This window comes from Pararge aegeria, chromosome 23 (genome assembly GCF_905163445.1).
Source record: "Pararge aegeria chromosome 23, ilParAegt1.1, whole genome shotgun sequence".
In the NCBI taxonomy this organism is placed as follows: domain Eukaryota; kingdom Metazoa; phylum Arthropoda; class Insecta; order Lepidoptera; family Nymphalidae; genus Pararge; species Pararge aegeria.
Genome location: NC_053202.1, coordinates 11,989,187 through 12,012,053, shown reverse-complemented (window position 1 = coordinate 12,012,053; position 22,867 = coordinate 11,989,187). Strand labels below are relative to the sequence as shown.

Below are 22,867 nucleotides of genomic sequence, written 5' to 3'. Positions count from 1 at the left end.
CTACCACCAAAGCACAGTGACATAAACTAATACACAAAACATAATACACTTTCATAATTCAATAAACTCATACCATAAATATATAAACGACACTCCATTCCATATATAAAGAAACACTTGATACATAAATCACTTTTTACACCAAAACACTTCATACACTAAACGCATTTGACCAGCATAACCAAGCGCGTACTAAGTTACAATACTTGTGACTTAAATCCGCATACGCAGACACTAGCTCACTATTACCCACTACATGGTTATCACCTCGACCCACCTCACAAACATACACTAAACACGATATAATACCACGTTTCCCACATAAACCTCCACAAAACCGCAACATACACTTTATACACTAAATTAACTAAGGTAATCAAAAAACTACCAACTCCGCGACTTATATAAAGAAACACATCATACCTTATATAATTTTTTGGACCAAAACCCTTCATACACTAAACCTATACACCAAGCGGGTAGTTTACCTTCACTAAATGGGGCCACATAACCCATTAAAATATACGTCAATAAATACTCTAGACACTAAAACACTAAACTCCAAAGTCACAAAATAGACACACTATATATGTCACTATAGTAATAATAATTTACACACATCGCCATCTAGCCCCAAAGTAAGCGTAGCTTGTATTACGAGTACTAAGATGACTGATGAATATTTTATTTATAAATATTATACATAATTACTTATAAAATACATATAAACACCCAGACACTGAAAAACATTCATGTTCATCACAGCATTTTCCAGTCATGGGAATTGACGGCGCCACGGCCTTGGACTCAGAAAGCATATTATACTTAAAACCTTAAACCGGTGTATTTTTTATTTTATTTTATTATAAAATGAAACAACCGTACATTGAAATTCCACACATTACACAACTCATCTACTATATTATACTATACTGTAACACTTAATACACTAAACATCTTATACACTTTTACACTAAATCACTTTATGACTAACATTATTTTCACCATGTTGGAGTAATCTTAGGTTAAGGCTACATTAACGATCGTTTTAATGAAGCCTTAAAGTTAAGAAATTGTATTATTGTATAAATGCTATTAAATGTTTCGCAATGTTAAGGACAGAGCTTAAACTAATGTTAAAACTTAATATTCCAGTATTTACGTACCATTTGAACGATGGTGAGTTATCCCCAAACCTTTACAAGTAATCTGAATACCTTTAAAGCTTTATTGTAAAACGAGCATTTTTTTCTTTGCCTCATAACCCATCGTTCCATCATTTCGTACGTAATTTAATAGACATCATAAATCCGAATCACTCTATTTTCCAATGTACTCGTAACAATAAAAAAATTGCATCTTATATTTTTACTGGGAAGTGTAAACGAAAATCTCTTTCGTAACATTCCAAATTAAATCGGTATTGAAAAAGTAGTTTTCGTTAAAAACTCGGATAAATGAATCCAATGAAGTAAAGGTGTAATTTTTTTCATTGGTTGTTTAATTTTGAAAAACAATGCGGTCTTGATTTATGTATCGCGTATATAATATTTTTTTAATGTAATATTTAGTCTAGGCTTTGTTCTATCGTTTCAGTTCATTACATTGTTCCGATTATAAATAAATTATTTATTATCAATACCAAAATGGCTAAAATAAATATAAAACATGTTTATTAATTGAAAATAATCTCTGAAATTGCAAATTAGTCAAAACTATCTTCAAATGTCCCAATAAGTAAGAAACCGATTTTTCAAACACTATTAGGTCGGGAGAAAAATCGCGTAGTCTAAACATCCAACACACACTACAGGGCGCAACCACCGTTTGAAGCAGTATTATCTGTCTTTGTTGCAGAATTATAATCCTCAAATTAGAGACGTCAAGGTTTGTCATACAAAAAAAATTGTTTATGTAATTCTGCTTTAACCGATGGTAAGCCAACTGATTTGTGAAAAAGTCGATAAGTTGGAGTTGCAAGTTGGTACATATGAAGATGCTTAAATAAAACTATACCAAAGTGTGGTGTCTTTGAAGTGAATACGCTGTTACACTAAACGCCCGTCGAACGTTCCGTACCGACGCGAGGTGAGCCGATCCTACATCCTTCCACAACATTATCGACTGTCGATATATCGATGTGCTTCTGTAAGCTTTGCACGCCGAAAGTACTATAATTTTTTTTCAAAACTTATTTTATTTGTAATTTACTAATTACTGTTCAATTTTACATTGGCATATTTTTTAAACGACTGTTGGTTACCTCGTGGAATTTTTAAAATCTTTAACTGTTCGTGTGAATAGTAGCCCAATATTTCAGATACTGTATTGTGTAATTTTTCAGCCTAGTTTCCATCGGTCGACTATAAAAATGCATGACTTGACAGTGGCGATTGTAAACTAATCGCAAATTTTGTATTGAGGTTACTGATCGCCATCGGGAGAAAAATTGCATATACCTTATCCGTCCGATAAAATGTACATCTTCCTTTTGTTTTTTTTATTAATTTTGGCGGTGTACTTGCATTGCATAGTGTGTGCTAAGCTTAAAGCTTCTTATATAGTTATGCGTAAACTAGTCATATTATTATAAATTAGAAGTCTTTAAATTTTTGCATCGTTGTAAAATGAACTTTGCACTATTGTTTTAAGAAGATATTTCGGTATGAAAACGTTTGCATCTTATCGAAATTATATTATAAACTGCATGTGCTTATACTTATAATAAAAGACAGACAAAACTCTGAACTCAATGAAAGTGATCTTGAAAGTGGTCTTAAATTAGTTTTATCCTTTTCAACAGGGAACATTGTGAAAAGGATAGCAATACTTTAACTGTCAAATTCATCCCGAAATTAATAACATAAAGTTTTAATTTATTATTCAGGTATATTTAAACCCCAGAGTTCTATCTCAACATTTATCTATCTTAGATTGATGGACAATTACTTATAATGGATTTAAAAAAAAATCCTCTCTTAATATTTTAATATGAAATTAAACTTACTCTTGTACTCTTTAATGAATACGATGTTAACGTATAACGTTTTAGGCTGTGCGTTGTCAGTAACTCACTTTTTCATTCAGCCGGTCAGTCAGTCAGCCTGCCATTCAACCAGTCTGAGAAAATATTTGCCTGTCTAGCATTCTTTCATTCAATCTCTCAATCAGGTCGTCTGTCTGAGAGTATTTGTCTGTCAATCAGTGTATTAGTTAGTTTGTGAGTCAGCCTATCAGTCAAGTCACGCTTGTGTTGTATAGGTATAAGAAAATTGATTTTATCTTACATTGTAGATACGTTATTAATTTTGGGCATGAAGAGTCTTATACAAACAAACTGGAGACAAAATAGGATTATATAATAAATATATATATACATTTATAATAAGTAATTTTGTGATGAAATATATTTTAATATACACTTTTTACATAATATACATATAACATATTATACAAGCATAATTTATATTTAAGTACATACATTTAATCTATTTTTAGCATATTTTAGCTTCGGTGAGATGTTATTACCTCTAGACAGTACTGTGCCCCAAAATAATTTCAAATTTGGCTTCAAAAATGAGTCTTGGTTGATCTTCATTTTTGACTCCTGTAACTCAGGTGTAATAATATCTCACCGGTTAGCATGCTCAATAATAAATCATATTATTTCGATAGAAAAAGATGTATTTTCGCTATCAAGATAAATGTGGTGTTGTCAGTTTAAAGAATTTAAACAAGGTTCACTAGTTAATTCAAATATCATTTGCTGAATTGTGAGCAGATTAAAGGAGGTTTCACCCTTTTAACTCAAATGTTTAAATCCAAAGATATGTCATCTTTTATCTTGGATTATGGCAACGTGTCTATGGTTAGATGAGTGAGCTCGCATACCTGACGTTAGTGAACATCGGGCTGTACGCCATTCTGGTCGCTTGTGAATATTTTTGAATGAATTACTAAATTTGTTGTAACTTAATGTAGTAATTGTAACCGAAAATAAATAAAAAATATTAATACTAAAAAAAACAGTGAGTACCATAACAAAGAGAGAGAAAGAGAAGACACTAAATCTCTCAGCTCTCACGCGGAAACATTTGTCTATGGCAGATATTTTAAGGCACTCGGATATATGAACAACGTTGCCTAGTACTGATCAAATACTGATGGACTATTCTAAGTAACATGTTATAAAATTGAGAGGAATAATACTATAATGTTCTCAAAGCACATACGATGGACGTGTTAGAAAATCTCTGATAAAGCTAATATTAGAAATATTAATTCGTGGACCTTGTTAAAGAGAAATCACAAACGTAATTAGTACGCACTTTGGCAAAGAATTCAACCTCATTACTGCAGTTTTCTCGTATACACGTTGACTGTTTGCGATTTTCCTGCAATTTTAGTATGTCAGGCTTAAAGAGGGAAGAGACATACCGTCACTTAGCTTGCAACTCAGCTGAAGTGAAATTACCAAAGTTTTTAGGACACCCAAAAATATTTTTGAACCATTGATTGGACAGATTGGTATAATACCCATATCATATCTTGTCATAGTCGAATTGCAAGCAAGTCGATGTTACTACAAAATGTTACTACCTGTTTTATTACCACTGGCTGCAGTTACTAAATATACATCTCAAATTGATTGTCGCCATTTTGGCGCTTTAGGTCTGGTCAGGTTCTGTCACTAAAATACGAGTGTCCAAGGAACTAAAATTAGTATTACTAAGTACACTATACAGGATTATTTTTTTTCAGTGTGGATATTTTAATATGTCATACATGAACCAAATTTATGAACATATATATTTTTTTTTTATGTTTTACTTAACGAATCAGAAATTAACGGTTACGAAAGATTAGTCCCCAAAAGATAATTATGGGCACCCTACAACAGCTCTCAGCTGTTAATTTGCGATCAACGTTCTCGCACCCGGTCCTATCGTCGCAGCGGTAATTCCATAAAATAAAGCATAATAACTTAAACAAAAAAAAATAAAAAAAAATTGAAAAATGTTTTTTTTTTTAATCCACTACAAGTTAGCCCTGACTGCAATCTCACCTAATTTATTTAGGTAGATACCTATCACGAGTAGCCATGGACATGGTAAAAAAAAATATGAAAAATTTAGTGGAGATATGTTCTATTACCACCAAAAAAAAAATCCGCAGTGGTTCCAAAATTGTCCTGTATACTTAGTTTTACAGATACTCGTATGTGTGAAACCGTGTTTTTAGTAGAAGCTTTTTGTGACAGTTCGTCCGGGAAAGTACGCCATGCTTATTTCTGCCGCAAAGCAGCATTGTTGCAATCCTGTGTTCGGCCCTAACGAGATACGTAATACCCCTGTATTACGTATCTCGCGACAGGCCTGCGACAGGCGTAAATCTTGCAATCAATGCTGTCAAACGTCACTGTTGTTTATTTATTGTATGAAAAAGTGACTTTTGACAGCAGTGGTTACAAAATTTACGCCTGTCGCAAGCCTGTCGCGAGATACGTAAACATCCTGCCGGTATGAAGGGCGTCGTTGCCGGTGCACATGATGCTTCAGACACTACCGTTCAGGTTGATTGACACATGGCGTTGCAGGATTGCGTTGCGGAGTAATACCGATAGTTTTCCTCTTGGCGATCTACTTGGTCCGACAAAGATTATTTTAAAAGCAATATCAATTTTTTTTTGTTTCGCACTCAGTTACTCTCCGACTTTATGCGACTTTTGCTCTGAATAAGTGCCAGCTCACGATTGTCGTGATATGGTTACGCTAAATTGCTTTTTTTTTTACTGCCTTTTAACTTCTTCTATTTTCTACTTATGCGTGAGTGGCGCTGTCTCCAGTAGCCCTGAGTGCTTTGTCAAATGTTATATTTCTATGTTTATAATATAGCAATATCAGTTGCGCTTGAAATGGGATGGGGCAAAATTTAAGCTGTCATTTGTATAACGAGAATCAGTCCGGGTGGTAATAACAGAGGTCGGTGGCTTAACGCAAAATGAAGGTCCTTTGTAAAAGTGCGTACGCGTCGCGTGTCGTAGTGGTAGTGCGTATGTGTTGGTGCGTATGTAGTGTGATGCGTGTGTTGTGTAATGTGTAGTCATGCACGCGCCGCCGCGGCCCGGCTACGGCCTCCGCTCCAGCACGCTGCCCGCCGGCGGCCTGCGTTCCTGCAACGTGAGTACGATACCCCTTACCCCTTGTTTCCACCTTACTTCGTGCCACTTCTTACCCCTTAGGTTACCCTTATTACCTCTTACATCCTCCGTTACTCCTTAACCCCTTCGTTACTCTTTACCCTCTCTGTTGCTACTTACCCCCTTCTTTACTCTTTACCCTCTCTGTTACTAATTACCCCTTCCGTTACTTCTTACCCCATCCGTTACTACTTACCCCCTTTGTTACTACTTACCCCCTTCGTTACTCTTTACCCTCTCTGTTAGTCCCCTCCCCCGTTTCTGTTTACCCCCTCTTGTTACCCCTATACCCAATCTGTTACCTCAACACAGAAAATAGCAAACAGTGGACTGCGTGCATATACAACTATAGGATGACACGGTCAGGGGTAAGACCCTTATTACCCTTACACGATTACACAAAATCAATACGTGCAAACAGTGTTAGCCGCCTGCATTCTCGTAACGTGAGTACGATGCCTCTACCCCTTGTTACCCCTTACATATTGGGCATCGCTCGTATACAACTAGGAATACACGTTAAAGGGTAAGTCCTTTATCATCCCTTAACCCAACAACATCAAACTATGCAAATTCCACCGGCCAACACTGCGCTTCTGCAACGTGAGTACAAAACATCTTACCCCTTATTACACCTTACCCATTAGCCTAAAAGTGGCCAAAAATAGGCGTTCATTTATTCTTTCTTTACGTACAAGACATAAACAAGAAATTAGTATTCAAAGGTATACACTTGTTTTTTTTATAATTATCATGATTATCCAACAGTCTCTTCAATCTAGACCTGTGCCCATTTAACCCGCGCACACTAACCTAAATAAAACACCACATTACCTATTTTCCCCTTCATCGTACCCCAATCCCGTAGATACAAAATTTATATATACAACGTGTAAATGCAAAACTAATTAATATAACAGGCTTTAGAAGTACATTATTTACTGTCTCTGAGACTTATTTGTGAAACCCAAACCCTAATAGCTTTTGAGTAAACCACATCACATGCAAGATTAAGTGACTTCAGTCAATACAGTTATTAGGTATGTGTCGCGTAGCGTAGGTACTACCCGCGTGACGGTCTTTTATCTTCAATAGGGCTGTCACAAGTAAACGCTTAGAATATTTTGAATTAGTTTGTATCGAAAAATAGATATGCTTCTTTTGATTTAATATTGTTACAGGGTGATTTCTTATGAAATATACTTATGCACCCTTCAACAGTATTTCGTAATTCCGTTTCACGTTGTATATGTATATATCAATCCTAGTACCATGCAAGACTGTAAGTAAGCATGTACCGAGTGTGTATCCCTTACTATTCATCCTAATATAGAGCAACTACGTCAGTAGTACCGGATCTGCCGTGAGAATGCAAGCATACAATGTAAGTACAATTTCCCTTATTCCTAAAAACTTATCCCCTACTACCCATGACATACCTGTTTCCCCTCACTCGTCGTCGGTACAAGGTATTTGGAGAACGGAAGGTAACTTCCCCAAATAAAAATTGTAGATTAGGAAGAGATATTCTATTTTAAAAAAGCACGTTCCACCTCGAAATGTATTATCAAAAGCTCATAGATTTTGCTCGTGATTTGTACTCTTGAATGGATTTTTTTTTAATTTTTTTAAGGTTAAAATGTATTCTATGTCGCTCACTCTGTAGTCCACAAAATATCAGTTTCATTCGTTGCTGCGAGAAAATAGGATTAACAAAAAAAAATCAGTTTCGCATAATAATAGGTTTCTCTGTTATTATCATATAAACATATACCTTCTCCGAAAGCCCTGGTGCCAAATCGTATATACATTAATCCCAAAAAAGTTAGAACAAATACAATTGACAATGTAGGTCAAGTTGTTGCTGTTTTGGTTTATTATGCAAAGGTCGTTAACTATAAAGCCTGTAATTAGTTTTACGATCTATGTTTAAAATAATTACCAACTGGATCAAGTAAGTTCCGATTAATAAATTAAATTAATAATGTTTAAATGAATGGTTTGTTTTACATGAAAAACTACGTTTTTAATATTGTATTAACTTTAATTTTAAAATACGAACATTATTCTTTCCATATTAGACAAACCACTACAATATCTCTTTTTGTAACCAAAGATTAAGTCAGCAAATAAAGGTACTTATTGATATTATCGCTTAAATTCTACCATTTTAGAGGTTACGGGCTGTTTTATTATCGAATATCTTTTCATATATCGAATCGCTAAGCTGAAAGGGAGTGCTAGAGAATCCGGTCATTTTGGTCGATCTCGCGCGGTTCGTTGCGGTTGTCGGTGCGTTAGTGCGCTTGGTGCGGTCAGGGCGGGGTGTATAGTAGGCAGTGTTGCAGTGGTCTCGTCGCTGCGTGCGGCACCGCGACCAGGTTACGGGCTGGCAGCACGATCGCACACCTTTTCATCCAGCACTGCCGTGAGTATATAACTTATCAATCACAGAATAGGTATTGATAGTACTTCCTTGGAGTATCTGCGAGATAAAATTAGATAAAAGGCGAACTATAGTCGCTGAAATAGCTCATCAAGCTGAAGTACCAAAGTGCTGATGTACGCTGAAGTTTCAAGGTGCTGAAGTAAGGGCTCCGGATCAGAAATTACCTTGGTAGACACCCAACTAAATTAGCAGACTACGGATCTTAGATATTTGATCAAAGAAGTCGACTCGAGTCACTGGATATAGTTAGTTCTGCATCGGAAATCCGTAAAAGAGACGTTAATAGTCCAGCAGTGGATGTCCATCAGTAAATACGACAGAACTTACTGTATATGTTATATCTATTCTAACTGATAACAGCGCGGAGATAGAATGTAATTTGTTTACGCGCTGCGCGTTTCATGCCATATTTACCTATACTAGGACTGTTCGAGCAAAATTCAACCTTAAAACCATCCTGAAGGGTTCAAAATATACTAAAGTTTCACACGGTATGAATTTATACCTAAATTACGGATTTCATACAGTCTTGATGAATTTCTTAACTACACAGAGTTCAATTCCCTGACGATTGGAGAATCGCTTGATCTTTGAGCCACAGAGAAGTTGCTTTTGTTACTTAAAATCAAGTGTGGTTGGTCTTTTCTCGTAGTCAAAAGAAATTCCAGTTATGATCGCTTAGGCGATAATAGTGTTCAGCTTAACTAAGCTAATCTTTACCCGATGGAAAACCCGATTATAAACCTTGTAGATTTGGATTAACTTTTTAGTTTTTTTTTGTTCCGTGGTCATTCTTTTCACGTCTAGTATTTTTTAATGAGCCAGACGTGTATATGTTTCCAGGGTGACTTCACATTCAGCGGCCTCGGGGACAAAACGCACAGCACCGATTTTAGCAGCGGCAAATCAGACAGTTAGTATCCGCCTAACATTTTTAATGCCTTTCATTAAATACTCCCTCAGACCTCTAAAACTAAACATTAAAATGGCAAGTAAGTTAAAAACAGTTTACGCGTTAAACTAAATTCAGGGCTGCAGTTTACGTTACGCTACGTTTACGTAAACAAAACATGTATAAAATCAGCTTTTAGTGTTTGTTGTTTATGTTGTTTTCGAAATAACTACAATTTATGAAATAAAAAAAAAACCCGTCTCCACAAGTTTAGCCCGCATAACCTATAAATACCTTAATCTTTTTAGTGAAAAGCGATATACCAAGCATTTATTGAATGTAAATAGTAAATGGTATAAGCAGCGTCGCCGAATCAAATCGATGTGATTATTATGCAAATACATTTATAGATTTAAAGAAAAAAGGAATTTGAACGTTATCTTGTGCTTTCCTGTTTTTTCCTATGAGGTAGCATATTTGTAATATGTATATGTATGTTATAATTAGGGGTGTGTGAATTTTGTCGAAATCGAATAGTTCAAATGCAAACGGAAAATGGAACAGTTCAAATCTTGAGTTAAAGTTCGACAATTCAAGAATTCTAACACCCCATTTAATAAAATATTTGCTGAAATGACAAGGGGTGTATTATTAATTTTGTGCGCTCAGTGCGGACGGACCTGTGCAGTAAGTAAAGCGTGCGCGTCGCTTCCAAAAAGGACAGATACACTTCGTCCGCTCGCGCGAGAGCGAGATGAAAGTAGCGCCGCAGTTCCGCTTGTGACACTATTTTTATGCGCCCTTTTATATCGTACTATCAGACCCGACGCACTTTATATTTGTTTATTATACGTATTTATAATTCATTTGTCATAAAAAAGCAGTTTTAATAATTATTTTGCTACACTTGTACACGTTTCACTTGCATTTCCAGGGTTTGAAACCGATTTTCTTATAACCATATGTTTTTATAGAATCGGTATGTTGGATAGAAGCAGGCGTTACTTTGCGGAAATCCATCATATATTATCAAAATTAAGCTTAATTTGCTATATTCCGCGAAAAGCAGGATCAGTATACTCAGGAGATGTTGACTTTACATTTAATAATTGTAAAGTCAACATCTCCTGAGGATGCTCCGGTTTCGGAGCGAAACGTGCGTAGAGGGTACATAGTCGAAGATCTGTGGTGGATAAGGCTTGAAGAAATTATAAATAACATTATACAGATTCTCCTGCTTTTCGCGGAATATAGCAAATTAAGCTTAATGTTGATAATAGAACCGGTATGGTTTGACACAATTGATTGAGTAACGCTATATCAAAAAGCCCTTTAACTGGTTTCTTGCACGTGTGCACATCCGCGCACTGTTAATTGCAAGATAGAACACAAGAGGTCACTGAACCCAGTCAAAGTGGACACAAGAAAACCGCTTATTATCCTCTTATTATATATTTAAATTAGATTTCGTTTTCAAAATATATCCTTACTTACCACTAGTAAATCGGTTTTAAGCTCCGAACATTTCATACAGTGTCTTATATATTCGCCATTCATACTACACGGCAAAGAGCGGCTAAGCTTGCGTTAGACCCCACGGCATGAAAGCTTAGCTTATCAAGTGGCCGTATTTTTTTAATAATACCTTCATATAATAAGAACATATTTTAGATATCGCTCGTACTATGGAGTAGAATAGCCAAGAAATGCTTAGCTATGGAAATATGAGACGTAACAAAACGTAAATAGATCAATGAGATTTAAGGATTTTCTCTACTTGAAATTGACGATATTGCTGATACAAAAATATTGGCATTTAATGAATTACGTGCTATTTATTGTACGAGAGTTGTCTGTGTCATTCTTATGCTGTGAAGATGGCCATTGAATATTTTTCTTGCTGTTTATATTTTTATCGATTCCATTTTGCGATGTCAACGCTTTATGGTACGTTTAAAAATTTCAGTTTCTGCCGGCTCTATCACCGACGTGGATAGGAGTGCTGTGGTGAGTGTGACACAATGTGTTTAAACTTTATTAAAACGTATTTATTAAGTCGAGACGATCACTATCGAGTTCGAATCCCACGCACCACTAACTTTTCTGAGTTATATACTCGTACGTTTAAGGAATTGAAATATCACTTCAACGGTGAAGCAAAACATCGTGAGGATACCTGCATGCTTGAGTGTTCTCCGTAATGTTCTGAAAGGTGTGTGGAGTCCACCAATCCGCACTGGGCCAGCATGAGAACTACGGCCTTGACCGTTTCTCTTTCTTTCCCATACCCATGCTCTGTAGTGGGTCGGTAATTTAAAATGAAGACGATGTTATGTTGTCATTAAAAATTAAAAATTTACAGAACCGGCCAAAACCCCATTTGCACCAATATTTACAACAAAATCCCGGAACATATAAAAGAAAAAGAAAGTATAAACTTATTTACAAAATCCTTAAAACATTACTTGCTGGTGAAACCTTGTTATAAAATAAATGACTTCCTAAATGAGAATATTTAATATTGACAATAATAAGTCCGCCTCTCAATCTGGTTACAGCGCCCTCACAGGGTTCCATTTCAAATGTAAACATTAGATTGACATTCTTTTTGAAAAATATAATAATCATGTAACCTATATGACATTGTAATGGACTTGTAATTGAATAAATAAATAAATTAATATGTTCCATTGCAGACAACCGATGGCGGGGTGATGATACGCGGCGGGGGCGTGATTTCGGCAGCGGCGGGCGGAGTCGGCCCGGGGTCCACCATGGGGTCGGGGGTCGGCGTGGGGGTGCGAGGGGGCGGGGTCAGACGCTCCCTACCAAACATGGCCACATCGCATTTACTACACGAGCCCGCTAAACTGTACCCCTACCATTTACTGCTGATCACGAATTACCGTCTGCCGCCTGATGTGGATCGACTCAACTTAGAGGTGAGTATTCTTTTAACTATTGGAATTTACTGCCAAAAATTATTAATTTATCTAGGCCTATCACAGGCACTTATGAAGCGTTCATACCTGTATGTTTACATAACTGTACGGGGTTGGTAATAACTTAAACCTATAGCTACGGGGATCCAAACGCGCCGTTTGGATATTCCGGGTATTTTTTTTGCTATCACCATCTCACAGTAAATTAATATTTAGATCGCTGCTTATCGATAAGGCCGCCTTTTGTATTCTACTACATTCTTGAAGTTTTTGTTCCCTTTTTTCTTTTTCTAAATGATATTTGTAAGACAACATATTAGTCTTTATAAACAAAAAGTGGATATAAAAAGTCGACTTACAAGAAATGGTCATAAATTTGTGACATCTGCATATCGGCTGCGAAAGGTGAAGGGGTCATTTGTGGGATTGAGTATACGCTTTTATAATAAGATTCCCAAGGTAATTTTGGACCTACCAATGCATAAATTTAAAGAATATGTTAAAACACATTTATTACAGCGAGGTTACTATACAATTGATGAATTTCTTAATGACAAGGTTGCTTTGAAGCATCCGGCTCCGCTTTCATCTCTCACAAGATTGAAAAATGAATGTTAAAATGTAAATTGTTGATATTGGAAAAGAGCAACTGCTGGGTTTCTCGCCGGCTTATTCTCGGTAGAATCTGCCTTCCGAACCGGTGGTAGAGTCACTACAAACAGACAGACTTGACGTTTCAAAAGTGCTTATATTACAATTTTGAATTTTGAATTTTGATGTGGTGGAGTCAACACTTGTGTCTGGACACAGCAATGCTACTTGGCGGCAGAAATAAACATAGCTGTAGTACTGCGGGCGAGTTCTGTTACAAAAAGCTTTCTTAACTAACATATTTTTTTGGATAAAGAGCATTTTGTATAATATATATTATATTGTAATTGTATATATTGTATAATATATATAACAATAATAGGATTAGTTTTAATATAGTTTCATTCATAATCATCATTGTATAGACGATAGACGTCCACTGCTGGACATTGATCTTTTGTAGGGAGTTCCAAATTCCACGGTTCTGTGCCGCTTGGATCCAGTGGCTACCTGCGACGCACTTAATGTCGTCTGTCCACCATTTTGAGGCGACCAACTCGACGCTTACCAGTGCGGGGCTGCCGTTCCAGCATCTTGGAACCCCTATGTCCATCGTTTCTCCGAACTATGTGCCTCGCCCATTGCCACTTCAGGTTCGCGACTCGTTGAGCTACGTCGGTTACTCTGGTTCTTCTACGAATCTCAACATTTCTGATTTGATCACGTAGAGAAACTCCGAGCATAGCTCTCTCCATCAACCGCTGAGTGACTGAGCCTTCTTATGAGGCCCATAGTTTCATCACTTTGTAGTAATAATTATAATAAAAGAAGTCATTATTGCACGTAGAGAAAGACAATAAAGGTAACAAAACATAAAGTTAAAATATAAATGTGTGCCCAGGCTGCCTTATCGCTTGAAGGGTTCTCCTCCAGACAACCTTCGGTTGAAGAAACATGTTTCCCTAACTAGCGTTTAATGTTGCACAACAAGAAACTGTGTGTTATTTCTTTCTTCATTCTCATTACATAGATTTTCGTGTTGGTTACAGCGCCATCTATCGGACGCGGAGTTCGAGGCGATCCTTCAAGTAGGGCGGCAAGAGTTCTACCGCCTGCCACAGTGGCGCCGCAACGAGCTCAAGCGACGCGCCAGGCTCTTTTGAGCACGTTGTCCCGGGTGGGGGAAGGGTGGCTACGTTTACTACGTAAGGATTTATATTTATTGACTGGGGATTGTGCGGGCAATTGTGTATTTGTTACATTGAGGAAGATAATATGAATGAAAGGGGGTACGTAATTAATGAGGAGAGATGGAAGGGATAAGGGGGGGTTGTCCCCTTTCGATGCGAAAGTAAGATATGAACAGAAGGGGTTTTAACATTACATTGGAGGGGGGAAGGGGGCCGGGAGTGTGCCCTTTGGTTAAGAAAATTAGGTTAAAACAAAGGGGTTTTAATATTAAATGGGAGGGGGAGATGAATGGGGTCCGGGTTGGTCCCCTTTAGTTGCAAATGATAGATAAAACGTCATGGTACCTAGTGCAAACTTTAATAATAATTCTCGATAAATAATCTGAACACAAACATCTGATTTCATTATGCAGAAATGTATTTTACTTTTACGAAACCAACGAGTCAATTATCATTATGACCTGACATGTATTTAAAAGGTCTGACATGTATTTCGTCAAGTGCGGTCATATAATCATAATGTTCAAATTATTTTCCGGGTATTATGAATAAAATAAATTTAAAAGCTAAGAAAGGGGATTACAAATATAACCCCTCTCTCCCCAAAATTGTTCCCGTAAAACGCTGGAGGTACAGACAAACAAAAATTCTTACGTAATAAACAAAAGGCCCCGCGCGATTTCGCATCACGGTACTAAGGTCTACTGGTGTAGATATTTTATTTTTATTATTTTGTAACTGTTGATTTTTTTTAGCCGACGACTAGTTTTAATTTGTTTTTAAATATGACTTATTTATAGTCCTACCGTGCGATACGATTCGTACATTTTAATTTTATTGAAAAAAATTATATCAAATTTATTTAATTTAAAAAGACGTTCCTATAATAAATAGGCGCCTTCGCGTTTTTAACTTATTTAAATCGCATTGCACGTTAGGTCGATCTTTTCAGTTCGCACACAAAACTTTCAATTGCATTGAAAGAAGGTTATCAAATATTTATGGGTTATGTAATATATCATTTAGAAAATGAAGCGGTTATAGCGCATTGGGTAGCTCGACTTCACTTTTGGGAGGCCGCGTTCGAATCCTAGCACACACCTCTTAAATATTATAAGTTATGTGCGTTTTAATTAATTAAAATATCACTTGCTTCAACGGTGAAGGAAAACATCGTGAGGAAACCAGCATGCCTGAGAGTTCTCAAATGTGTGTGGAGTCCACCTATCCGCACTGGGCAAGCGTGGTGGGTAACGGCCTTTACCCCTTCTCATTGTGGGAGGAGACCCGTGCCCTGCAGTGGGCCGTTATCGGGCCGATGATGATGATGATTTAGCAAATTAAACAGTGCTGTGAAGTTATTTAAAATGATAAAGCAATAACACTTCTGCTAAAAGGCAAAACTAAAATTCAATGTTTATTTGATCGGGTATGATAGCAAGTGTTTTATTGTTATGTGTTTTTTTAATTAAAAAAAAACCTAAATTCAAATCGAAATTTTAAAATGTTTATCAATTAATGTGTTAAAGTTCTCAGACTTTTTTAACGAAAAATAGACTTATTCTTTCAATTTTTGTTTATTTCGATTCGTTGACTTTTGATTTTATTGATTGGAGGACAAGACAGTTTATAAGAAATTCCACAGAGTGTGATAATTATTTTTTTAACCGCTATTTATTGGTATTAATATTTAAATAATAAAAATGTTAATAAACAAATAAATGATTAAAAACGTAATTGAAGTTTTGTGTGCGATCGAATGCCTATTTGTTTATATAGAGATCGCGCAGGGAAGCTTACGATGCGGCCCGTGCGTGTAGCGTAGTCTAATATATTGATTATTGATATTATATTAACTTTTCACATAATAAAATATTTAACTTTTAAGTATGCGGTGTGATTTTTGCTCGTGTCTATAAATATTATGGGAGTTCATAGAACTTTATTTTCGTTTTGGTCGCTGATAAACTCGATGCTCGTAATCGTTTTTTGTAATGTCACAGTATCGATGTTTCGCTATCGAGTGACGAAATGTGCACGCGCTTTTGCACTTGTCGATTTTAACAGGTTTTAAGTATTTTTATTTAATCTACATATTTGATATTATGATATCTGTATAATGACGATGAACAGTCGAAGTTAAAATCAATCTAAACTTAAATCTTCAGATGGGAGATTGATTTCAATAACGCTTTCTTTTTCCTTCTGAAGTCAATCTTTCAGTCTGTTAGTTATAGCATTGAAAAGTCTGCTTTATACAATATCATATAAAGCTGACATTCCAATGCTTTAACTTCAGTCGATACCACAGAAAACACTTCTATCGAATCTAGTGTAACTGTCACCTTTATAAATACGCTGGATACTGTTGTAACCTTGTTTTTGATCCAAATTGATTGCCGCCATTTTGGCGCTGTAAGTGTTATGTAACACGAGTGTCCAAGGAACTAAAATAAAATTACTAAAACCACTATAACATTAGTTCCAGAGACACTCGTATGTCAAAGTGGCGCTTCAAATGGGAATGTAAAAGAACAGTCAAACTAATTAGTCAATTTTTATTAATTATTTTGGTCATTTCTCAATAACGTATAGTTTGAATATATTTTAAATAAACCTTCTCAACTACCATTTTTGACATATATTTTGAAGATATAAATCTTAATAACAAGACACTAGAAATGTTGTGTACGCGTCACCTTGTTGTGTGTGCGAACGAGACTCGGAGCACTCTAATTTTAACAAAATGTAATTTTTAATCTACATTTCCTCTTACACTCTAAGACACGACTTACGCCGTTGTTTAAAACAGAAATATATGCGTGCGTACGTACAATGCGTAGTTTTCCACTCCGAACTTTTAGTGGTACGAACTTTCGGCGACAAGTGTTTTCTATACTTAAAGTAGTAAAGAGTATTTCTAGTGTCTTGTTATTTAGATATCTATGATTTTTATATATCGAAAGCGCGCGCACTTGTTGGCATATAGATAATAATATATGACAGTATATACGATGCCTTGTATGGATATTTTTAAGAGATATAAATGATTGTGCGACCTTCGATTACTTTAGTGAGAACCAAATATATTAATTATATTACTATATGATTATAAAATATGACGTAGAAGGGAACATAAAGCTTTAGATTTAAGTTCGGCAGTTTTTATCGCGTATCATAGTGTATAGTGTAGTCTAATTTATTAATGTCAGTCGGCCATCTTTGTTTCTCTGAACGCTTATTCCCGCCAACCTGTATTAGAGCAATGTTGGTTTTATAAATATCCCATCCACCTCCCTAAAAAATAGGAAGTCTGTGCCCAACAGTAGATATTAAGACTCATTGTGACTCGCTACGGCATACAGATTGCGACACACTCTTTACTACAATTTGTGACGTCAAACAAGACAATTTTATTTTTTTTATAAATTAGTGAAATTGGCTTGAAAGTCGGTATAATATTAAAAATAAAGAGTTTTTACTTCCTGCTTCCAAAATTGATTATTTGTTGCAAACACTGCAATTTTTAATTGATAATTATGTTGTAACCACTCAATATAGTGGAAACATATATATGTATATATGTTTCCACTATATTCATCTGAAGCAGAAAAAACCTTTTTAAAATGTTTAAAAACTCTTTTAAATTATTTTCTTAAATAAAATCAATTATATACCTATATTAGGGCGTATACACACCGACAATAAAGTTTATTTTGAGTCTCTATATGAATCAAAATGGAGATATTAATGTCCTGCTGGGCCCAGGGCACCTTTCTCATAGTACAGACGGTTTAAGGATGTGAACCCACCGTGCTGCTCCAATGCAGAATGGTGTTCTGCGTGAAGCATTCCGACTGTCATTATTGAATTACATCTACTGTATAGAGGTGTTGTTTTGTACGTTCTCTGTCAAAATGTCTGTAAATAGATGCCATACGTGTTACATGTTACTTATGTGTCATTTAGGCTAGGGTTGCCACGTCCCAGTTAATTCTAGTTACAAATAATTTTAATTTTATTTTATCTCCCTTTTTATGTACATACAACAAAATCTACCACTATTTTACATTTCTTAACATCGCCTATTAAGAATTTATAAATTATCTACAATTATCCAATTTTGGCGAATTTTGCTTAGTTTGCAACCTGCAGATGCGTATTGGAAACTTTTGACCCGAAAAACTACTCGGTTCCCGCGGGATGAAGTCGACAGCAACGGCTGGTTAAAAAAAATTATATCATAGTTTCACTTAATGAAACTGAGTCATTTTAGTTCGCCGGTGTGGCAACCCTAATATTAGCATATCCGAATATTTTGCCCAAACCTGTTCTGATAACAGATTTTAACCATTGTTAAAGTTTTATATAGTAGCTGCCAAATTTAATCTGTTGAGAGCCTGACATAAATAAATCTGTTTAATACCAGCAACTTAATCTAAAAGTTTACATTTTTTTTAGGCTTAACGTAAATTAAATGTTTCACAATAATATTTAGGACTATTATATTTTGAGACGGTCCTTTTTTAAACCGGTTCAATAATTGTGACCGCTGTTTCCAGGCTCTTAATATCCGGGTGCACATTTAACAGTTATTAATAAATAAATATAATTCAGAAATAGGTTTTATGTTGGAAATATTTAATGATAAGTGGTGTGTGGGTATGTGCGTCGTGACGAAGGTCTGTGTTTGTGCGTGGAGCCTTTCACAGAGGTGCGTGTATATGTTCCTAAGTTGTGAGTGTGTGTGTGTGAGATCGTATAGTTCTAACGCATTGAGGAAACGGTCACTCTTGTTTTCTCATATTCTACCCAATTAGTTGGTTAGGTTGACTAATTGATCGCCTTTATGCATTATAGTAAAATAATTTCTCATTTTCATGCGTTACCGTTAACTAATTGGTCACTTTCATGTTTTATCGTCAACTTATTTGTCTTTATAAAGCTTATGTGTCAAGTTTTTAATTTACGGCCAAGTTACCGGTATGTGAAACTAATTGCCCGGTTATTATTATTTAATTAACTTGAAAATTTTACAATTTCATTATTTGATATCAACTTATTGGCAATCCTTACACACTCAAAGTATTTCTCAGCTGTCCGATCATAAAGCTGATAGCAGCTTTATAATTTGCTGTGAACTAATTGGTCAGCGTTAAGGTTTACGTTGAGCTAATTGGTCAGCGTTAAGATTAATTTTGAGTCAATTGGCCAGATATTAGAAAAATAGTGAAAACTAAGAGTGACTATTTTCGTACTGCGATTGAAGTATAGATATTGTTTTTAATTTTATTTAAGCCAGATATTATTTTGGTTGCAATATATTTAAGGGGAGTCGTTTAGAAATTCAACCATCACGGAAATTGAAAAACTGTTATTGTGCAAGTTCGGTATGCACTTAAGCATTTGTATAAAGAAAATGACACACGTCGCGTATTGAGATTAGATAAAATTTACCAATATTTTATTACTACAAAATGGCTATCTTGGCATGTATCTATCTATCAATTATAAGACAAAAAAAAAACTGAAATTTTAAATAATCGGTCTAAATTGAGGTTCCGAAATTATACCGAAGAAACCTATTTTTATTTGCAATTTCATTTTACTTAAATTCGTACGAATACTATTGCACATAAGTCTAAAAAACTAAATTGACATTTCTAAAAAATTGAAATTTCATCCTTTACCATGTGACAGAGTGTAAAAAGGAAAGCACTACTTCAAGACATGATAATGTGGCTTAGTTTAGAGAGTTGTCTATTTCGGAAATAGCCAATTTTGAATATTTATTGAGTAGGTATAAGCATAGAGGTCAGTGTTAAGATGCCTAATTTGTTACCATTGATATGCCTCATTGAAACTGAAAGGTCGTGATCAGAAATGCATAGAGTTAAGAATATACAGAAACCGTGTACACAACTAATATTGAAACATTAGAAACCACTACATTTAGAAGTGTTTCTCGAACAGGCGGTTATTCACTTCATACCATTTAGCAGTTGGCAGTAATTACTTTACCTCTAATGTTCTAAACGTTTACCAGAAAATGGGAAAAAGTTTGTGAGCTAGCAACATTCCGCGGGTGTGAAGTGAGACGCGCTCGGTGCGTTCTCACTGTTTTTGGGCACAATGCACTGCATGCAATAATGAATGAGGGTTCTGTATGTTCTTGATTCTGTGCAGAAATATTTAGTTAGTAAACGTGACCATAGAGTTTGTTTGTCAATTATGAGTAATGACTTTTTACTGTTTAATCGACGGCTGAATTGTTTGTACGACGTGCTGCGTCGCGCGAACTAGCTCATGATTAAGGATCCCCGAATAGGTTCGAAACCAGTCGGGCAATCTCCGACAAAAATTAACTTTAGTTCAGCCGTCCTTAACACATTTAAAATGATATGACTGACAGTTTAAATTGCCAATTCTTCTTTCATATCAAAATACAGTTTTACGATAGCTAATATCACCTTTTTGATTTAAAACTTACTCGAACAGCTCAGGGGTCTACTTCTTTATGACACACAATTCGTGATAAATACGAAATGCATTTTTGTTATGTCAATTCTATGACATTTAAGAACTCACGCCGGTGTATTTTTTTTCTTGTTTTAATGATTAAAATATAATAGGTAATATTTTCGTGCTATTTAAATTATTCAAATTAATATAATACGACAGAAGACGAATGGAAATATTAGTATGATAGGTAGCTTAACTCTGTGAACTTGAACTGTAAATTTTACACGATTTTCTTAAAAGCCTATAGCGACCTCGGCTTTCAGAGATTTTCGTAGATTAGGAAGTAAATTTTCATTGCTTCACATTTTTGAAGTTGATAGACGATCAGTCTGTATCATATCACAATCATAATCGTCATCATCATCGTCGTCGTCGTCGTTGTCGTCATCATCGTCATCGTCATCGTCATCATCTCATCCAGCCGTGTCCAGCTACCTTTTGAAAGTTAATTTTATACAACGGGCTGAAGGTCTTCCCACATTGCGCTTACCGACTCGACTTCCACTCCAGATTAGAAAAAGTCTACCCCAACGGTTATCTATATCAAACATGACACAAAAACTGCCAGTTCAGATTATTCCTTTGTCTATGTCGCTGACTTTAGTACTCCACCGGATTTCATAATTGAGAATTCTATAACAACGGACAAAGCTATCTGTCTTAACAGTTGACCTTGAATCTGTGGACCTTAAAAGCAGATCGAAACTTGTTGTTTGTTAATGTTTCCTACTAGATGGCGCTTACAGACTTTAATAGAGTCTCTGAGCTCTACATAAATATGCATATTATAGCTCAATTTCAGCGGCTCAGTTGGCAAAGGTCTCGAGTAAGATTGATCGCAGATTATGGAAATTAATCTTAATTTGCTATACTCGGCTATTTAAAGTTCAAGTATACTCTTTTTGCGCAGTATAGCAAATTAAGCTTAATTTTCATAATATATCATGGACTTCCGCAAAGTAACGCCTACTTCTATCCAATGATCGCAGATTATTTGTTATTATAACGCACCAAAACAACCCTAAAACACACACGGAAAACGCAGCGCTGGTAAACCAAACAGCGTTCAAATCTGTGTTAAGAGTGATCTGACAGAATGTACAATAAATCAATCATAAAGTCGTGGATTTAACTGACGTCTGACCGATCGTCTAGTGACCGAATAAACCTGGCAAACCGCTAAAATTTTATTTGGTTGATAGTTTTGTCGGTTGTTCAGAACGATCCTGCAAACCGCTATTTTATTTAGATTTTACAATTTGTCGATTGTTTAAGAGGAAACTCCGAAACTGCGCAAAATCCCAGGTTTATAATGAGCCGATAACAATATTTCAAGGGTCTGATTTACTTTTAACTAAGCGAATTGCTAAATATGATTAAAGTAAGTGGTTTGTATTATATGCCGACGTACCGTCATTTAACCGTTTGCAAATATTTGTCATTAATTTATTTATTGTATTTGCGTGTATGCATAATGTCGACAGCTTATTTGAATTTAAGTAATTAAGAACTTTTAAATAATTGTACTTGCAGCTTTGTCATGTATGTAAAAAACATACACAATATTATAAATACTATGTTTTATCATAAAATTATACGTTGGTTTTATTTATGCATGTCGTTTTTTGTTGATGAGTCTATGACAGTAATATCAGTGTATTGTCATGAAAATAACTAAGCATTTCGCTTTTGTGCGTTTTAAAACACTGTCTCATAAAACACGCTTACTTCCCCTCCCTCTTCCCCCAAAGCCCCGCTGTCACTGTCGGGACAACAATTATGTAGCCCTTAAAGAGTTTTTTTTAGACTAAGACGAGTCGAATAAGTATCTCACGACCGACTTGCGCCTTGTCGTAAGACGCTTAAAGCATTCAAGGTCACGCCAATACGAACACGCGGGGTGAATGCGTGTGCGTTTTGGCATAACCTTTAACGCTTCTGGCGTCGTAGTTTAGGCTCTGCATGAGTAGAATAATAGTTGTTCTTACAGTAATGCTTTATAAAGTATCACACTGGTGACGAAAGATGGCAAAGTATTAGATTACTACCCTTAATTTTTTTTATACTTTTTCATTCTATTTC

The 22,867-nt window shown here is 35.6% G+C and overlaps 1 protein-coding gene across 3 annotated transcripts in view; it reads left to right on the top strand.

Moving 5' to 3' along the window:
* The window catches only part of LOC120634126 (actin-binding LIM protein 2), a 164,354-nt gene extending 149,012 nt beyond the window's left edge, over positions 1-15,342 (top strand). For 2 of the 3 annotated variants that reach the window (XM_039904521.1, XM_039904519.1), the window contains exons 14-18: positions 8,548-8,627; positions 9,492-9,561; positions 11,507-11,547; positions 12,237-12,482; positions 14,123-15,342. In XM_039904521.1, coding sequence (XP_039760455.1) covers positions 8,548-8,627; positions 9,492-9,561; positions 11,507-11,547; positions 12,237-12,482; positions 14,123-14,236 — 551 coding nt within the window. In that variant the 3' untranslated portion in view covers positions 14,237-15,342. Of the gene's footprint in view, positions 1-6,102; positions 6,180-8,547; positions 8,628-9,491; positions 9,562-11,506; positions 11,548-12,236; positions 12,483-14,122 lie in introns of all 3 variants that reach the window. The other variant, XM_039904520.1, reaches the window with a different exon arrangement.
* Positions 15,343-22,867: the final 7,525 nt, after the last annotated feature.